General features: G+C 41.3%; 3 protein-coding genes across 3 annotated transcripts in view; all 3 read left to right on the top strand.

Annotated features, from left to right (window-relative positions):
* Positions 1 to 437: 437 nt before the first annotated feature.
* Positions 438 to 4,101, top strand: fbxw9 (F-box and WD repeat domain containing 9). The gene is made up of 7 exons (XM_086132056.1): positions 438 to 940; positions 1,263 to 1,380; positions 1,950 to 2,943; positions 3,031 to 3,179; positions 3,254 to 3,457; positions 3,682 to 3,747; positions 3,876 to 4,101. Exons 1-7 carry the CDS (start codon positions 831 to 833, stop codon positions 3,957 to 3,959), a joined length of 1,725 nt encoding a protein of 574 aa, XP_085988182.1. The 5' UTR covers positions 438 to 830; the 3' UTR covers positions 3,960 to 4,101.
* A 594-nt stretch (positions 4,102 to 4,695) lies between these two features.
* On the top strand, positions 4,696 to 10,607 carry dhps (deoxyhypusine synthase). Its single transcript, XM_086133881.1, has 10 exons — positions 4,696 to 4,840; positions 5,760 to 5,968; positions 6,070 to 6,219; positions 6,804 to 6,925; positions 7,124 to 7,220; positions 7,320 to 7,406; positions 7,901 to 8,006; positions 8,087 to 8,190; positions 8,667 to 8,792; positions 9,509 to 10,607. The coding sequence occupies exons 2-10, from the start codon at positions 5,774 to 5,776 to the stop codon at positions 9,602 to 9,604; spliced, it is 1,083 nt and encodes a 360-aa protein (XP_085990007.1). The 5' UTR covers positions 4,696 to 4,840; positions 5,760 to 5,773; the 3' UTR covers positions 9,605 to 10,607.
* A 3,567-nt stretch (positions 10,608 to 14,174) lies between these two features.
* LOC147192616 (LITAF domain-containing protein-like) overlaps positions 14,175 to 16,482 on the top strand; it is a 51,352-nt gene continuing 49,044 nt past the window's right edge. Inside the window, exon 1 of the mRNA XM_086133073.1 lies at positions 14,175 to 14,259. The gene's annotated coding sequence lies outside the window, so the exon portion shown is untranslated. The remainder of the gene's footprint in view (positions 14,260 to 16,482) is intronic.

Below are 16,482 nucleotides of genomic sequence, written 5' to 3'. Positions count from 1 at the left end.
GTAACTTAGCCTACTTTTGTGTTAAGAGTAATTTTACAATGGAGGGTTGTCACCCAAACGTTATGGCAGTAAATTGTCAACCAAAATAATTTAATGTTTAAAATTACATTGACTAAGAAAAATGGACAATAATAGCATATTTCAAATCCAGTGTATACATTATTAAGGCTTTTCAATGTGACTAGTAATCTTGTGAATTACTGAAACAAGTCTTAATTAGAAGACGAGGAAAGCAGGAAAACATTCAGCCAGTGGACGTTAATGAAAACCGCCATGTGAAACTTCAGGTACGAAGTAATGTTTGAACTGATTTTTCGGTAACGTGCAGAAAAACATCCATCCGACGTGATTCCAATTTGGCAGCAAATACCTATTTTCCATGGTGCACTTTGATTACGTCATTTCCTGCCGCCGGAAGTGGCGTTTTGAATTTGTAGTTCGCCGACACCTACATAACCGATTCCAGTAGGTACAGTGCGGGGGTTTTACATATAACTCGGATGATTTACATTTTTTTGTCATGACACAAATGACAACGAATTAATTGAGTAGTATACATGTTATCGTGATGAGCAGGAGCCATTTGAAATTTGTTATTGTACAGTATTGCGTTTTAGTTGTAGTTTAACTTGGCAGATATAGGCTTACGGGCGTATTTTTTTAAAACCAGTTTATTTAGCGAAACGAAGACCTGTCTTTTTGGTTTAATGCTTAAGCCAGTCAGTTGTGTTGCTGATCTGTGTAAGATAGCACTGCCGATCAAATAATACAAACACCAAAGGAGGCGAGGAGTGTCGCTTTGGTGGACATGTTTTAATGCTGTTTCGGCAATGGATGACATAAGGATGAACAAAGGGGCTGCAGCCGGTAAAGATGGGGAGCATAGTGGAGCATTTCACAAGTTTGTGACAAGTGAAGTCTCGAGTGCGGAGATGCAAAGGTAAGACTATAATCAAAATGACCAAATGCAGTGTTTCCCAACATTTATTGAGCCATTGCATTTATTTTAAATTCGAAATACACATCATAACCACCAAAACAAAATTGCTACATTAAAGTAATGTGGGTGTTTATACTGAAATAATGTTAATATCACTTTACTTGAAAAGTGGGCCCATTTAGTTTATCTGTCTCATGGTACCTGTACTGCTATTGAGTAGTGGCATATGTAATTGTTCTATCACCAGAGATCGCTGGCATCGAGAAACGAAGATGCATTGTTTGTAGAAAATAACTAGATTTTTGGAATAAAATCCCTACAGTGATCCAGATACTGACACTTCTCCTGAAGCCAGTGGATTGTTGTCATTGCCGTGGGAGATGGTAACCCACATTGCCTCACATCTTCCTGCTCATTGTGTCATCACTGTGCTGCCAAAGGTGAGTCATAAAGACTCATCCATCTATCAATTTTTTTTCATTGACTTTATCCTCATCTTCTAAATGACATCACTTGAAGTGACATTGCTGTTAAAAGGCAAATGGGAAAACTCGGCATCACAAAGAGAACATCCATCCATTCCCTGATCCTCTTATCCTCACAAGGGTCTCGGGGCATGCTGGAGCCTTTCCCAGCTGTCTTTGGGCAGTAGGCGGGGGACACCCTGAACTGTTTGCCAGCCAATCGCAGGGCACGTAGAGACAAACAACCACGAAAACTCAATACAGAACCTGAGCTGAGAGTGGAACTCCATTATCTTCCATCTCTAAGGGAGAAATGTTAAACCACTACTCCACCGTGCTACTAGATTTTTACTACTTGCTGCAAATAAACACTTAAGTTTCTATTGGTCCTGAGTTTGATTTCTGCATGTTTGAGTCAACGCCTCATTCACTTTACAATTAAAATGAATTGAGTCAATGAAGGATCTTGGTTGGCACTTTTATGGCATTCTGTAGTATATTTGAACAAAATCCTGGCATAATCGCTTTCTATTTTATCATTTCAGGTCTGTCATGCTTTGCGCAATGTTGGGAAGGACAACACTGCCTGGCAGCTGCGGGCACGCAGACTCATCGGGCCAAAAGCTAGCTTTCCAGTGGGGCCAAGGGAAGACTTTGACTGGCCTTTTGCTTGCTTGGAAATTGAGAGACTGATTACCTGCTGGACCAACGTAGCACAGGTTGGGACCAAGGAGCACCAAGATGATGCGGACTCGGAAGGGGTGGAGCAGCAACGAAGGGACTTGCCAAATGGGCAACCTGTGGCAGCAGACAATAGAGCGGGTGCTATGGAGCCAGAGCAAGTGGAAGTACAAGGAGGAGCATATGCTGTTGAGGAAGGGGTTGTATTTGAAGAAATGGGTGGTGAACCTCACCCTGTGGTCGTTGAGGACCAGTTGGTTCATTTGAGGGGAGTCCTGGAAGAGAGATTGGAAGATAATCCAGAACAGATGATGCAAGAAGATGGGCACCACCCAGTCTTATTTGAGGGCCAAGACCATGATTCCGATCATCAAGAGGATTTGGCTCACCTCGGCTTTCGGGGTAATGGAGGACATGTAGAAAAAGAGCATCAAGCCCCCAGCAGCCTGTGTCCGCCCCCAGCATTAGAATGCATCACTCTCCTTTCCGGCCACATTGCGGAGGTCAACTCCGTCCTCTTGGTGGGCGGCGATGGGGCTGTTTGCGCCACAGGCTCCAGAGATCGGGATGTTAAACTTTGGAATCTGCGGGCAGACTCTAGCAATATGTTGATGCACACCTTGGTAGGCCAGGGCCACTTCAACACCCATCAAGGCTGGGTTTGGTGTTTAGCATCTCAGGGACCCCTTCTGGCTTCCGGGGGCTTCGACAGAACAGTGAGGTTGTGGGACCTCCAAGCCTGTGGGGCAGAGAGGGGAGTGATCAGGACCGAAGCTGCCGTCATTTGCTTGTCCTGTCTGCCTGATGTGTTGCTTGCTGGTACTTTCAATGAGAAGGTCCAAATGTATGACCCGAGAGGTGAGACGCCTCTACAGTATGCCATACATTCACTGACAATGGGTGATCTGCAAATTTCACAAGTTGTTCTTTTTACTTTACTCAAAGCTGCTGTTCCCTTGGTGAAGACCCTCAGGCACCATAGCAATTCCGTCCTGTGTCTGGCAGCAGACGACAAGTACATCATCTCTGCAAGTAAAGACAGCACCGTGGTGGTCCACGATCGCAGGGCAGACAAAAGCTTGTATAAAGTTCGGGTAAGTGTTTATGGACACAATAGAAAATCATGATCCTGTGACAGACAACTCCAAATGCCTCTTCCTCTTTCCAGCTGCGCTCTTACCTGCGTTCTATGAGCTACAGTGACCGCGAGATTTGGGGAGGAGACATCAGGGGCATGCTCTGCTGTTTTTCCATGCAGCAGGGGGTCTTAAACCACCTGTCGCAGTTCGATGTGGGGCACACGGCGATGGTCACTGGCATTCACAAGTCACCTGGGAGGCTCTACACTTGCTCCTCTGATTTTACTGTCAAGGTAACCTTGTTGCTCTGCACATGCAGCTAACCTATTATTGTCCTTTAGGGTCCCTGTAAAGTGAAAGTAAACGTCTTTGAGATTTGAAGCCATGGCGAAGGTTCAAGCGTGGAGTAGTTCCCAATCTTTGCACATGTTTTAGAAATGATCTTCAAACATGTCAAATGCATTCAAAACAGATCTGCGCAGGGATTTTACCAATTCAACTTCTCCCATCTCCCCAGGTCCACATCCCTTGTGGGCCTCCAAAGACATTATGCACTTTGCGTCACCAAGATGGAGTCTCTGGGGTGAGTTGCTTGCATAACAGTTCAGAAACCTTTTTTTTTGTAATTATAATAATGGCATGTTCCTTTTGCAACATTTGGTAAATGTGACCTTAAAATGTTTCTCATGTTTCTTCTCTCCCTTCCGCCAGTTGAGCGTGGAAGCCGAAGTCCTGGCTGTCACCTCTGGGGATATGTGTGTGGAAATCTGGAGGCCTCCAAAGAGTGAGATGTGAAAATGAATATGGACAAGATCCATAACTCACAATCATGCACTGTTAAGTTGTGAAAATAGGATGTATTCTGCATTTTAAAAATTTATTTGATAGCTGTAAGCTATGATCATCACAATTATGAAAAATAAAATCACAAAGTATATCACTCTGTGTGTCGTGAATCTATATGATAGGAGTTTCAAACACAGTGGTTGTCAAAATATAGTACGCGTACCAGTAGTGGTACAAGAGTTCCCAATAGTGGTATGTGGGGGAAAAAAAACATTGATGCCAGCGACATATATTGAAGGGTACAATGAAGTAGAAGTGGTGGTGTCATGAGGTTTGTATATTTGAATTCAAGATCTGCGCTGAAAAATGCTCATTAAAAATTGTGAAAACAGGACTATGCTGCCAAGTACTGTAAGTTCAAAGTTGATGATTACAGTGCAAGATAATATACATGCCATATGAAATTATGCTAGAAACGTTTATCATCTGACATTTGTATAAACTAAGGGCACAATTGTTTATTTTCTGAAGACCTGCAAAATGGCTCGACAATGTAGTACTGTACAGTATTTTCTGTGTATTTTCTACTGTCCATTTACGGTATATGGCTTTATTTTGTGTGCAGAGAGGCATTCACGGAAAAAATTATGAAAGGAAATTCATGTTGGTTTACAGTACAGTGTGCCCTGAAGCACCATGTGCTGGTATCATTTGACGAACGCGTTTAGACGGAATTTGTCCTTCACCGCATTCCGTCGTGTTTACAGTGTTGGCGTATTTATTTGCTCATTTTTGTTCATGCTACATTTTCACCAGAAGCGGATGCCATAGATATTATTTACGACAACTGTTTACTTTTTAGGCACCGTCTTTCCCAGCCCCTCTTTAAGGTGTGTGAATTATTTCTCAATTTTCATTATTTTATTCATCGCGCTGGAGTTTGGGCATAGCGTAGTCGTTAGCTTGTTTTAGCCAAACCCTAGACAACATGTTGAAGCATGGTATCGTTATGTCGCTACATATAGCAAGACAATATTGCACTAATTGCACAATACCAGAGGTAGCATTCTAAAATACCTTGGTTAGAGTGGAAGTACTGATTGAACTCGTTTTTCGAGGTAAAAAAAGTAAGTACAGACCCTCATTTAAAACTCCCCAAAACACATCTATTTTACCGTCATTTATGAACAGCCCAATGTACGTTTTGATAACTTGGCACAGCGCAAAAACATCAAAACATGTCCACGGTTTTGCGAATACAGTAATGTGAAGTGACTAACAACAAACAAACAAAATTACCTAATAATCGGCTGAAAAAAAATGCATCAGCACGTGTTCTTCCAGATTCAGATAAGAATTTTTATACGCCAGAATATTGTACTTTTAAATCTGGCATCTGGCACAACACACAGGCCATGACTTATTCTTGGAGTCAGTATCAAACAACTGTCTTAAACAAGGCAACAAATGAATCGGATGCGACATAAAAAAATGCAATCAGTCAAAGTCAGTGTCACAACAGTGGTTGATATGACCTCTCTTTTTGACGTGTTGTGATCCGTGGAAGTTGAAAAAAAAGACCCTATTTTGACAAAGTAAGGTGCAGAAAGTGCTACCGTTTTCAAAAAAAAGGAGTAAATGTAAAATGTCAGAAAAGTTAATTTTCAAGTACAGTATCAAAGTATTTGTACTTCCCATAAGTGGCTAATACACAATGGTGAGAAATTTAAGTTTAAAAGAAGTCATCAATATGTAACATTGCAAGGATATCATGAAAACCAGTTCTACTGTCTCACTCCCACTATTCAGGATCAACCAAAGACATGGCAGAACAGGCTCCTTCTATTGCTCTTGAGGCTGTACTTAAAACCAGCAGCGACCTACCTGAGGACTTACCGAAGATCAGAGGCTACGACTTTAACCAGGGGGTGGATCTCCAGGCAGTTCTGAAGTCCTACTTAACCACAGGCTTCCAAGCCAGTAGCCTCGGCTTGGCTATCCAGGAAGTAAACCACATGGTGAGAGGTTGCGGATGTACCCGTATATATACTCATTTACTGCCAATAGCTTTTCGTATAGTTTGAGAATTTCCTCGAGACATTTATGTATTTGCATTTAGATTGAAAAACGTCTGGAGGTAGTTGAAGCCGATAATGAGTCTGGTGACACGCCATCCCGCCCAGGCTGTACCATCTTCCTGGGATATACGTCAAACCTCATCAGCTCCGGAGTCAGGGAGAGTATCCGATACTTGGTAGAACACAAAATGGTACGTTTGCTGTCACTAACATGCGATGGATAACTTTCATGCTGTTGTTGATTTCCTTTCGTCTTTTTTTTTAACTTAGCAAGTATGAGATGGAATACAATTTAGTATACAAAAACGTAGAAGCGTCAAACAAATCACATTATTTGATGATAATTGATGACATGTTGGGAGTCTAACTGCTTCAAAGTCTGCTTTCTTAAATTGAAAGTCAAGTCAAACATTTTCTCAACAATATAATGTTCTGTGCCACCCCCACTAGTCGAAATGCAACATTTTCATTAATATTGTGTTTGTGGAATATGAGTTATGCAACAAAAGCCACCAGTTTTTATCTATGTCTGGGAGTGGCCATTTTGTCACTTGCAGTCGACTTAAAATGACAGCTTGATTCATATTCAAAATGGCAGCTTCATTCGGTATTAATCAGAATGCTCTTAACACACCTTTTCTTTCTCACAAAAACATAACCTTGTTTCAAAGAAGACCTTTGTTGGCTTACGGACGAACCTGCAAAAGACAACATGACCAAATCAGTCGTGCGTGTCTGCGTCCGCGGTTGATGTACTATGTGGACGTTTGTGTAGGTTGATGTGGTTGTGACCACAGCAGGCGGCATAGAGGAAGACTTGATCAAGTGTCTGGCTAACACGTACCTTGGAGACTTCAGCCTACCTGGCAAGGAGCTTCGTCTAAGAGGAATCAACAGGTTGGTGAAGCCTGAACTGTAATTATGATTTAACTACTGCGTTAGTGTAGGCCAGTAATAGACTATGGTGCATTTTGACTTGCGTACAAATTCGACTGACTGACTGCAAATTTTTCAAGATCCCGCATTAAGGTGATATATCTACCGTAGACCCTTTCATGCTCTTTAATCAGCTCACTCTACCTTCTTTGATCCAAGGATTGGGAACCTACTCGTGCCCAATGATAACTACTGCAAGTTTGAAGACTGGCTCATACCCATTTTGGACCAGATGTTGTTGGAGCAGAATACAGAGGCAAGTCGAATAGAGACACTCAATTTACCTACTTGTTGTTAGCCACTTACTTATGAATTTTGTTTCTTGTGATTGGTTGGAAATGAAATGAAAACTTAGGGTACCCGCTGGACTCCTTCCAAAATGATCCACCGGCTTGGCAAGGAGATCAATAATACTGACTCTGTCTACTACTGGGCATACAAGGTGAGTCTGAAGTTGTATTCTTCATAAAGTACGTAGACCTAATAAGAGCTGCCGCAATGTTTCCCAACCTTAATTGAGGCAAGGCATGTATTGCATCTTCGAAAAATGTCATGGCACACTACTAAAGGAAAACAAAGAAATGTATTGAATACGAATAGAAGGATAAATCTTGACTTGTGAAAGAAATGATTGACAAATATACTGGTTGTAAAGTCTGGGCTTTTTTTAGTTGAAACTATTATTCTGTTGTATGAATGGCGCGAGACGGACACGCAGGTTAGTTGTACGTTCTCCCATCTGGTGGAAGAACATTTCATTTTTCTGCCTGTCACTGCACTTGGCTGGATCAACTAAGCGTACTTATTTGTTGTGAATATTATTTATTTATTTATTTTTGAACCAAGTAAGTGAAATTGAAAATTTCAATTGCATAGTGCATAGATATTGTGCACGTTAGTAATGCCCATCTTCTGTTTATTCCCCCCGACCCCAAGAATAACATTCCAGTGTTCAGTCCTGCATTGACAGATGGCTCTCTTGGCGACATGCTTTATTTCCACTCATTTAAGAATCCTGGCCTTATACTTGATATCGTGGAAGGTAAAACAGCAACATTTCCTTGTTCATGCCAAATTATAATTATTTGACAATTTCCTGAATGTGAGTCTATTCTTTTATAGATATACGAAGGTTGAACAGTCAGGCCGTGTATGCCAAAAAGACTGGAATGATCATCCTGGGAGGCGGGCTGGTCAAGCATCATGTAGCCAACGCCAACCTCATGGTAACTCATCTGTTCTCCCTCTCTCGTAATTGCTTGACCACATAAGGTGTATGAGTGAGGTTCCTCACATGTTCTTGTTGTTTCATTGTAAATTATACGCCCATTAAATGATGTTGACTTTAAAAAAAGGAAATGAGTCAGATGTTGATGGCCCGCTGCACATTTAGTTAGAATTCAGTGGGCCGTGTTGATGAACATCCTTTTTAAGTGTTTATAAAAGCTTCCTGTGTCTCGGCAACAAGCGGCCTGTCGGTAAACCTTCGGTTTGTGGTCGTGTCCATTAACTTGCTCTCATGTTGCACATTTCTCATAAATATGACTGACAGTAATTTACATCTTGGATTTGTTCTTGAATGTGAGAATGCATCATCCGATCTTAAATGATGTGCAGGCGATGACGATGAGTGGCAACTAATTGTCATACATTATTAGAATTAAAGCTCAAGCTTTTTTTAATTTACACACTCTCTCTACAGAGAAATGGTGCCGATTACTGTGTGTATGTGAACACGGGCCAGGAGTTTGACGGCTCCGACGCTGGTGCCAGACCCGACGAGGCTGTGTCCTGGGGCAAGATCAGAACCGATGCCAAACCTGTCAAGGTATCAGTGTATTCATCCTAACAATATTCTGCTATAAAGAAGACTAATGTTGTCACACTGATCATCTGTACTCTGGTATGTATATTCCCAGATACTCGTGTACTTTACAATAAACCTACAACTCATATCATTTGGAATTCAACAAAATTACATTAGACATTCTTCAATGTAGCCTCATTTGTCTGTTCTTAGCTGAGCAGAGGTACCACATACGGCCTGCTAGCGCACTTGCATGTTGGTTTGTGTGTGATTCAAATACTCATTGGGCCGCGCGGAACGGCTGTCGACTCGATTGCCTCGTTGTAGTTGACCGTCACTAAAAGTGGCAAGTGAGTGTTCAATGCTACATACAGTGCTGTTGTTTCTGTCAGTCAGGATGGTTCTGAGTTTGCCCCTAAGGTGGCAGTATCCGCTCATTGTCAGCTCCATGCGTGCATGCTGAGGTTCGGGTTACAAGGCATAGCTTAAAGCTCCACAAAATAGAAATAAATGGAAAAACAGTACTGTAATTGTACTGCAAGATCCATCCATTCGTCCGTTTTCTATAGCGCTTGTCTTCATTTGTGTCGCGGGTCCACTGGAGCCTCTCCCAGCTGACGTTGGGCGAGAGGTGGGGTACGTCCTGGACTGGTCACGAGCCAATGGCAGGATTACTGTAACTGGTTGGGGGTGAGGGGAAACAACATTTCTTTTTATTTTCTCTTTTGCGTTTCCAGGTTTATGCCGATGCCTCTTTAGTCTTTCCTCTGATTGTGGCCGAGACCTTCGCTCTCCACGCCGACAAGCTGACAGCAGGCAAGAAAGCCGAATGAAGGCTGCGAAGCACTTTTTCTCATTACAGTGGAAAACTTTTTCCGGGGGGGAAGGGTGGGGGGGATGTGAGCTTCATGCTGGGTAACTTTTTAAAGCATTCCTGTACAATCAGTGCTGCCATGTGGAAATGAGACCGCACGGTCTCTCTTGGGTCTCACTAACAATATTTACTTGTTAGGACAAGTTGTATTACGCTTATTCAGATGACTGAAATAACACAGTTGCATGTTGCAGCATGCACCAAAGAAACCGTCAGTTGGGTGTGAGCAGACGCCAGGGAATACCTCTGGGCTCGTGAGGCCAAAACTGCTTTGAATTCATTTCAGATTTTCATTATTTAACTTCACAATAAACATTGTGAATGCTTTTCTAGATCACGTAAAAGACTATATCACGATGCAAAATTGCATAGTACGCAAACAATCAAAGCCCGCATCCCACCGAGGGAACGTTGGTGAACGTCGACATAACCCGACGAGAACTCGCATTTGCTCCCTTCGTTGGCACTTGCAGACGTTCGCTACTCGGTGGGATCCCGGCTTTAGGAAATGTTTTGTTTTGATGATTGTGCATGCAAAAACCTTTGAATAGCATAACATGCACCGGTCTTATTTCGACAATATAAATATCTATATAGATTTCTGCACGGATGCCGGATGTTTTCATAGCCGTTTTTGTTCATGGGATGATACAAAAATGACTTGAGCACTTCCAAGTGAACTTAGAGGAGGAGTGAGCTATAGACGAAAGAAATAAATATTACCTTTAGGTGTGGATCTGAATTTTATTTATTTATTATTATTTTTCATTTTATCAATGTGAGGCATATAAATATACTTAGTGTGTGTATGTACTGTTCTATTCTATTCCAGGATATTATATCTTTCAGAAATACAAATTTCTCCCCAAACTGTTGATTTGTATTTCTTTGCATCTTTTTCCCAAATCTGTAAGCGGACCTCATTTGAAATGTTGTGTTTTAAATAAACAAAAGGGCACGAACATAGTCTTCTGACTCGTTGGGCGAGAATTCACAACTGGCAGAAGCGACACGCCGTTACCGCCGTTCACTTGTTGACGTTACAATTTGTACTTGCCCAGACACAATACATCCTCTTGAACTCCCGTTCCTCTCCGCTCTCTGCTGAAACAACCCCATAATCAAGTCAAACCATTTCCCAGTGTGATAAATCAGTCTCATGTTGTGGAAATAATATTTCCTGTGCCTAATCACGCTTCCCATATCCGCAAAGTTGTTTTCCTAGCCCACTTATAGTTTTACTATAAGTTATACCTAAAAAGAAGGGGGGGGGCAGGATTGTGGATTGCTTTTAGAGTATGTTTCCTGAAAAAATTTCCATCGTGGTTCAAAGCGTCTGTTTTTACTCTGAAAATGGCCTTTTGCTTTTGGAAAGGAGGAATGGAATTGGAACTGGGACACAGTCAACTTTTCCCAAAAACCAGAGTCCAAAGCTATACACGCACACGCAGCCTCCCAGAAATTGGGTGCTTCTTTCTTTCCCACTATAACAGCTTTTCCATTCAGCCCATTTATGTATCAGGTGCCCTTTTGCACAGCATTGCTGGGTTGAAAACGCAACCGTCGAATAAAATACAATACAACTTAAAACAGTACAACTTAGTTGATTTACAAAACACTTTACATAAAAAATAAATCCTCAAATCCTTAGAATTCAGCCAAAACGTCGGCTCAGTGTTTTTAATAGACTTCATCTTTTTTTTCTTTTTTTTTCCCTCCATCTGTGAAGTGATTCTAAACTTTGGACACTTTCCTCCTTGGTCGTCCGTATTGTATTCATGAGTCTGCAGTAGCAGTGCTTGTGGAAAAATTATCACAATATAAAATATAAAAGGAGATGCATTACAGTCAAACCTCAAAAAGTGAACCACACTAAATCAACTAAATCTGTCTGTTAGGCGTCTTATAAGGTCTAACTTAATTTTATTTATTTATTTTTGTGTGCAGTGGTTAACTTAAAACACTTGCATGGCAATTTACAATGGTAAAATATTATGTAAAAAGTTCTGCGTGTCATGAATAAAAGTTTGATGAGCCTGGAACAAATTGATTCATTTTACATGATTTCCTATGAGGGAATGGGCTTTGAAATTGGAAGTCAAGCAGCGTGACAAAACATTGTTTTGACTTGACTTTGGTTCCACTCTCATGTGTCATGAAAGGACTCCAAAGAAGGCTGAGACGTCAGCTACAGGAGACCTCGTGTGGAATGTTCGATTGCTGTCAGACTTGAGGACTTTTTTTCCCCCTTCAATGGTATTTAGTGGTTTGAAAGTTGAAGTTGGGACTGGATTTGATTGAGGTCAAGGGGGCTCTCAATGACCTTGAAGGCTTCACAGCAACGCAAAGACTTGATTTCAGTGCGAGCGCTGAGCTGTAGTCACGCTAAGATAATGTTGTGTGGCGTCTGCACAGAGCAGACACTGTTTGCTCCTACTTCCTCCCCCCGCGGTGGAACAATTCGCGCTGTGTGTGTGATGCAGTCATAATGGCAATTATGTCTGTTCCCGGACAAAATGGTGGCTTGCAGCAAAGTGCCGGTGAAGGAGTAGGAAGGCAATGATGACGTGTGGGCATTTCTGTCATTTGCAGATTAGGATTGATTGTCTGGGAGCCTAGCCCAATGTATGCCAACTTCTTATCTCCGCTGTGTTTATGGGTTATCACCGTGGTAACGAGTCCTTTGCGAAACTGAACAGCCAGGTGAGTGAGGGCATGGGTGTGTGAGTGTATCAAGGGAGGGGCTGACGAAAAGGTAAACTTTCAAACGCGAAGGGGGGGGGGAAAGCATGTCTACCCCATGCTGAGAAACAGGAAGTCCTCTGCCGCAGCTGGGTTTATTTTTTACTCTAATAATGGCCCATGTGACATTGTTGCCATAGCAACACAAAGCAGCAAGGACAAACACCCAACTGATTGACTGATTGTTTTGACACCGGTGTTATAAATCAGATAGGTTGTTGAACGACGACACCTTTTCAGCAACACGCAAATTCAATTTCTGCCACTTTTAGTGTCGCGTCTGCATATTTTGACTCTAAAATAGGCCACATCGGATGTTGGGAAATTGAGAGACCGCACATGTCATTCCTGAATAAGGTTGAAGAAAATAGTGGAAATGTGTATGAGTTTAAAAAAGAATTCATTCTCCTTTTAATTTCTTTATAATTTCATTCATAAAATAGAACAAAATCTTAAATGTGTATCTAAGATTGAGTAATATTTTTGTTGACTGTAAACCTGTCAACCAATATTTAAATATATTTGAAAATTTGATCTAAGTGAATGAATGGGTGTAAAAAAAAAGGAAAAAGGTTGATAGTAAATAAATATAATGAAATATTCCAGTAGTTATAAAATGTTTTAAATTAAGACAATGCAATATTAGCAATAAATAGGAGCCTTTCACTGTGGAATATTGTGGTGCTATACCTGACCTTAATTGTGTGTGACATTGTTTCAAAGTGCCATGCTGTCATCTCATAATTTATTCCATGATGGTGCTCGATGGTCATTTTTCTTTCCAGTAAAAACATAGCTGTCTCACTCATCGTCATGGCAACCCATGGTTAACTTTGGTGATCCTTTTTCATATGACAGCTGCTCATTAAATTTGTGAAAGTATGTTACACTTCACACCTGTAGAGGGAATCCAGGAGAAAAAAGAAATAAAAAGCCGTACTGCAGTTTTACACATGCATTGGCATTTTACATGGTATTATATTAACAAGCCTTTAACCATGCCCTTAAATGTGAACTTATATATATATATATATATATATATATATATATATATATATATATATATATACACTGTATATATAAATAAATATAAAGAAAACTCACTTTCAATGCCAATTGTGTGTAGCAAAAAGTTCATACTTTCGAGAAAGACAAGACTTTTATTTTAAATTTTGATTTATTTGGAGTGAGCCAACCCATTGAAGCCGTTTTTAAAAAACAATATTTAACATTAAGGCAGGAATATGCACAATAATGCCATGACGGTGTGTGTTCAAGCTAAACACACAGAAATCTTCATGTTTGATGTCTCGTTCCTGGCCAATAATGTTTGCGTAGTGCGCATTGGAAGTAATTACAAACCACAAAAAGACACACAAACGTCACCTAAAAGATTTTAATTTTCAATGTGCAAATCACATCCATTTAATCAAGCAGACATCAACGAACAAACAAGTCACTTCAATAGAACATGTGCATAGACTGCACCTCCGGTGTACAGGCATAAGGAAGTGAGCGTAAATGAGACTACGGGCCCCTGTTCCTGCTGAACTGAGCCAGCCGACGTCACACACTGATTATCAGCACAGCAGGCACAGGAGACCGGTCCAGTATGGTGTTTATACTAATATAAACAAAGATATATATGTATATATTATTCAGGTAAAACTAATTGCTACAGAAATTCATAGGCGAAGCATAATCAGAGCAAAAAAAAAAAAGCAGTTCCGAAGTTTCACACGTGTCCTTTAGAGAGTGATGAGGGAGCTGATGACATTTTGCTTTTTCAACAGATTAGCAGTTATTAGCAGACGGCATTATACCATCTCCCATGAGCTGGGTGCAGCACGCTGACATTGTCATAACACAATGGTGAGTCATCCGTCATACACACGCAACACTCCAACCAGTGCGATGAATAGGCACAAGAGGTTTTTATTTTTATTTTTGACCCTTCAATATATGAATTGTTTCACAAGCTCTGTCGGCATTTTACAGCAACGCGCAACCGAGTAGGGACATGCACAAGAAATATATATATGTTTAACTAAATCTAAGGGGAACATTTTTCAACACGAATGATGTATTTTGCTGTAGTTGAAAATGGTTTAGAAGTTAAGACATATTATCATGTGAACATATCAGAGAGCAGGGGTGTAATGAGGGAGGCCTTTATTGCTAGTCATTATACATCACCTTTGGAATAAAATCTAAAATGTAAAATTTAAAATGAAATTTCCATTTGAACAGATTGATTTGTGTCATTTTCATGCCCCTTTTCTAATCCACCAGCATGACTTCCATGCACATGCACAACATCTCCCGGAATCACGCTTGCTTCACACAAGCGCAATATTTTTCAAGAACCAAAATAATGCACATTATTAAAAAGCAAAAAAAAACAAAAAAACCCCAATGTGTTCTTTAAATCTAAAATCTAAAATTTCAGTTTGCCTCTGCTGATGTAAACCCGCGACCTTGACCTTTCCTCCAACCCCTAGCAGTTTGCAGCCCTGTGGCGACAGAACTTAACCACTGTGAACATGGCAGACTCTGTTCACATGTGCGCTAAGTCCTGCCGCCGCACGGCCGGGTGCCGGGAGCAGAAGAGGAGTGTGTGTTTTTGTGTGAGTGAGCCAATCAGAAAGGTGAGCGAGCGCGTCGCATTCCTCATGCCAGCCATTGGAAATCCCTGGCAATGTGATTCAGTATTTAGTCTCCAAAATCACTCTGCCAGGAATTCCCCTGGTCAACAGAGACGGCTTGCGACGGGAAGCGTCGTCACCGTCGTCGACGCCGCATCTACAAGACAACATAACTGTCACCGTTACCTTGCATCGGCCACTGCCCTCTCCTCGGCTCTGCGTCCTTGTGTGTGTGTGTGTGTGTGTGTGTTTCTCATCAACTCCCAGACTTCCCGTGGCCTCTTATAAAAATAGCTTTTCAATGACAGAATGGAGAATTTGGTTAGAAGGAAGTGGCCAGTCAAGTGGCACTCCCTCTAACAGCAGTCGGCTCCGTTCCTTCATCTTCGCCTTACATACGTACGGGGGAAATGGCTCTGCGCCTGCTCATTAAGAAATCATTTGCAATGCGCTCATTTTGGTGCTATTTATCTTCTCTTACTGTCAGCAAAACAACAAACAAGGTCATTCCAAAAGAGTCAAACTCCGCCGCTCTGCGTTGAAAAAGAGGAGCTTTTTTTTTTTTTTTTGGAAGCGGCGTGTACAACGTATGAGTCAGCGGGACACTTTTGGGGAAACTCCAGACTCTAAATACGTTAAAGCCTGTCTGTGGGGACCTGGAGCGCAGCACTCGGGACACAGTGGACACTCTTATCACCAATCTACTTCAAAAAGCGTAACAGTCTGGAATCATGGGCCCAAAATAGTATAATAGCTACCTACAGTTTTGTTTGATGCAAAGCCAAAGTCCGTTTAGCTTTCTGAATGTTCCTTCTTAGTTGTTACTGCAAATAAATGTCCCGAAAAATGAGTACGATAGAAGATGTGATTACTAATAGCTGTTGTCAAATTGCATTTAAAGGTTTCAACTTTCAAAAGCAACCCAAAATTAACGTTCTTGATATATATATATATTTTTTTTGCTCTTAAAACAATTATGATCAGGAAGATACAAAAAGCTGTTGTGGTAGTAATTGGGGATCGTACGGACTAGTCAACTTGTCGACTACTACCCCGCAGTGACGTTTAGAGTGTGATGTGGACGTGTTTTTGACTTGAGGAAAAGGCAAAGCCGCTAGCAGCAACAAATTAGCGGCCTGTAATCAGTCCGTCCCCTTTAATTGATTTCAATTTGTCTTCCGTTTGTGAATGCGCAGCTTTGGTAAATCAGGGAGAACCAGAAATGCTCTGTCAAGGTGGAATGAGAGCATGGCCATTATTCCACCACCCACAAACAGGTCTGTCACTATTAAATAACAGATTCCCCCTCATGCAGAACTGACAACTGACTCGTGTGGTCGGTCAAGAACAGAGACACATTTCCTGGTTTAAATATTGCAATGTATTCCCGATTTACAGTATACTGTAATCCCGATATAAAAATGTTATGTCCTGAAAATAGGTGGACATC

The sequence above is a fragment of the Hippocampus guttulatus genome, chromosome 16 (assembly GCF_054856545.1).
Source record: "Hippocampus guttulatus isolate MCC_2025c chromosome 16, RoL_Hgut_1.0, whole genome shotgun sequence".
NCBI lineage: Eukaryota > Metazoa > Chordata > Actinopteri > Syngnathiformes > Syngnathidae > Hippocampus > Hippocampus guttulatus.
The sequence above is the reverse complement of the archived record's forward strand: the minus strand, read 5'-3'. Positions and strand labels throughout refer to the sequence as shown.

What these genes read in the sequence shown, in the direction of transcription:
- dhps (XM_086133881.1), top strand. Translation starts at nt 5,774, where the DNA reads ATGGCAGAACAGGCTCCTTCTATTGCTCTTGAGGCTGTACTTAAAACC. An exon ending in CGTCTAAGAGGAATCAACAG is followed by an intron (nt 6,926 to 7,123) that starts GTTGGTGAAGCC and finishes CTTTGATCCAAG; the next exon opens with GATTGGGAACCTACTCGTGC. An exon ending in TATACTTGATATCGTGGAAG is followed by an intron (nt 8,007 to 8,086) that starts GTAAAACAGCAA and finishes ATTCTTTTATAG; the next exon opens with ATATACGAAGGTTGAACAGT.
- fbxw9 (XM_086132056.1), top strand. Translation starts at nt 831, where the DNA reads ATGGATGACATAAGGATGAACAAAGGGGCTGCAGCCGGTAAAGATGGG. An exon ending in CCAAATGTATGACCCGAGAG is followed by an intron (nt 2,944 to 3,030) that starts GTGAGACGCCTC and finishes CTTTACTCAAAG; the next exon opens with CTGCTGTTCCCTTGGTGAAG. An exon ending in ACCAAGATGGAGTCTCTGGG is followed by an intron (nt 3,748 to 3,875) that starts GTGAGTTGCTTG and finishes CCCTTCCGCCAG; the next exon opens with TTGAGCGTGGAAGCCGAAGT.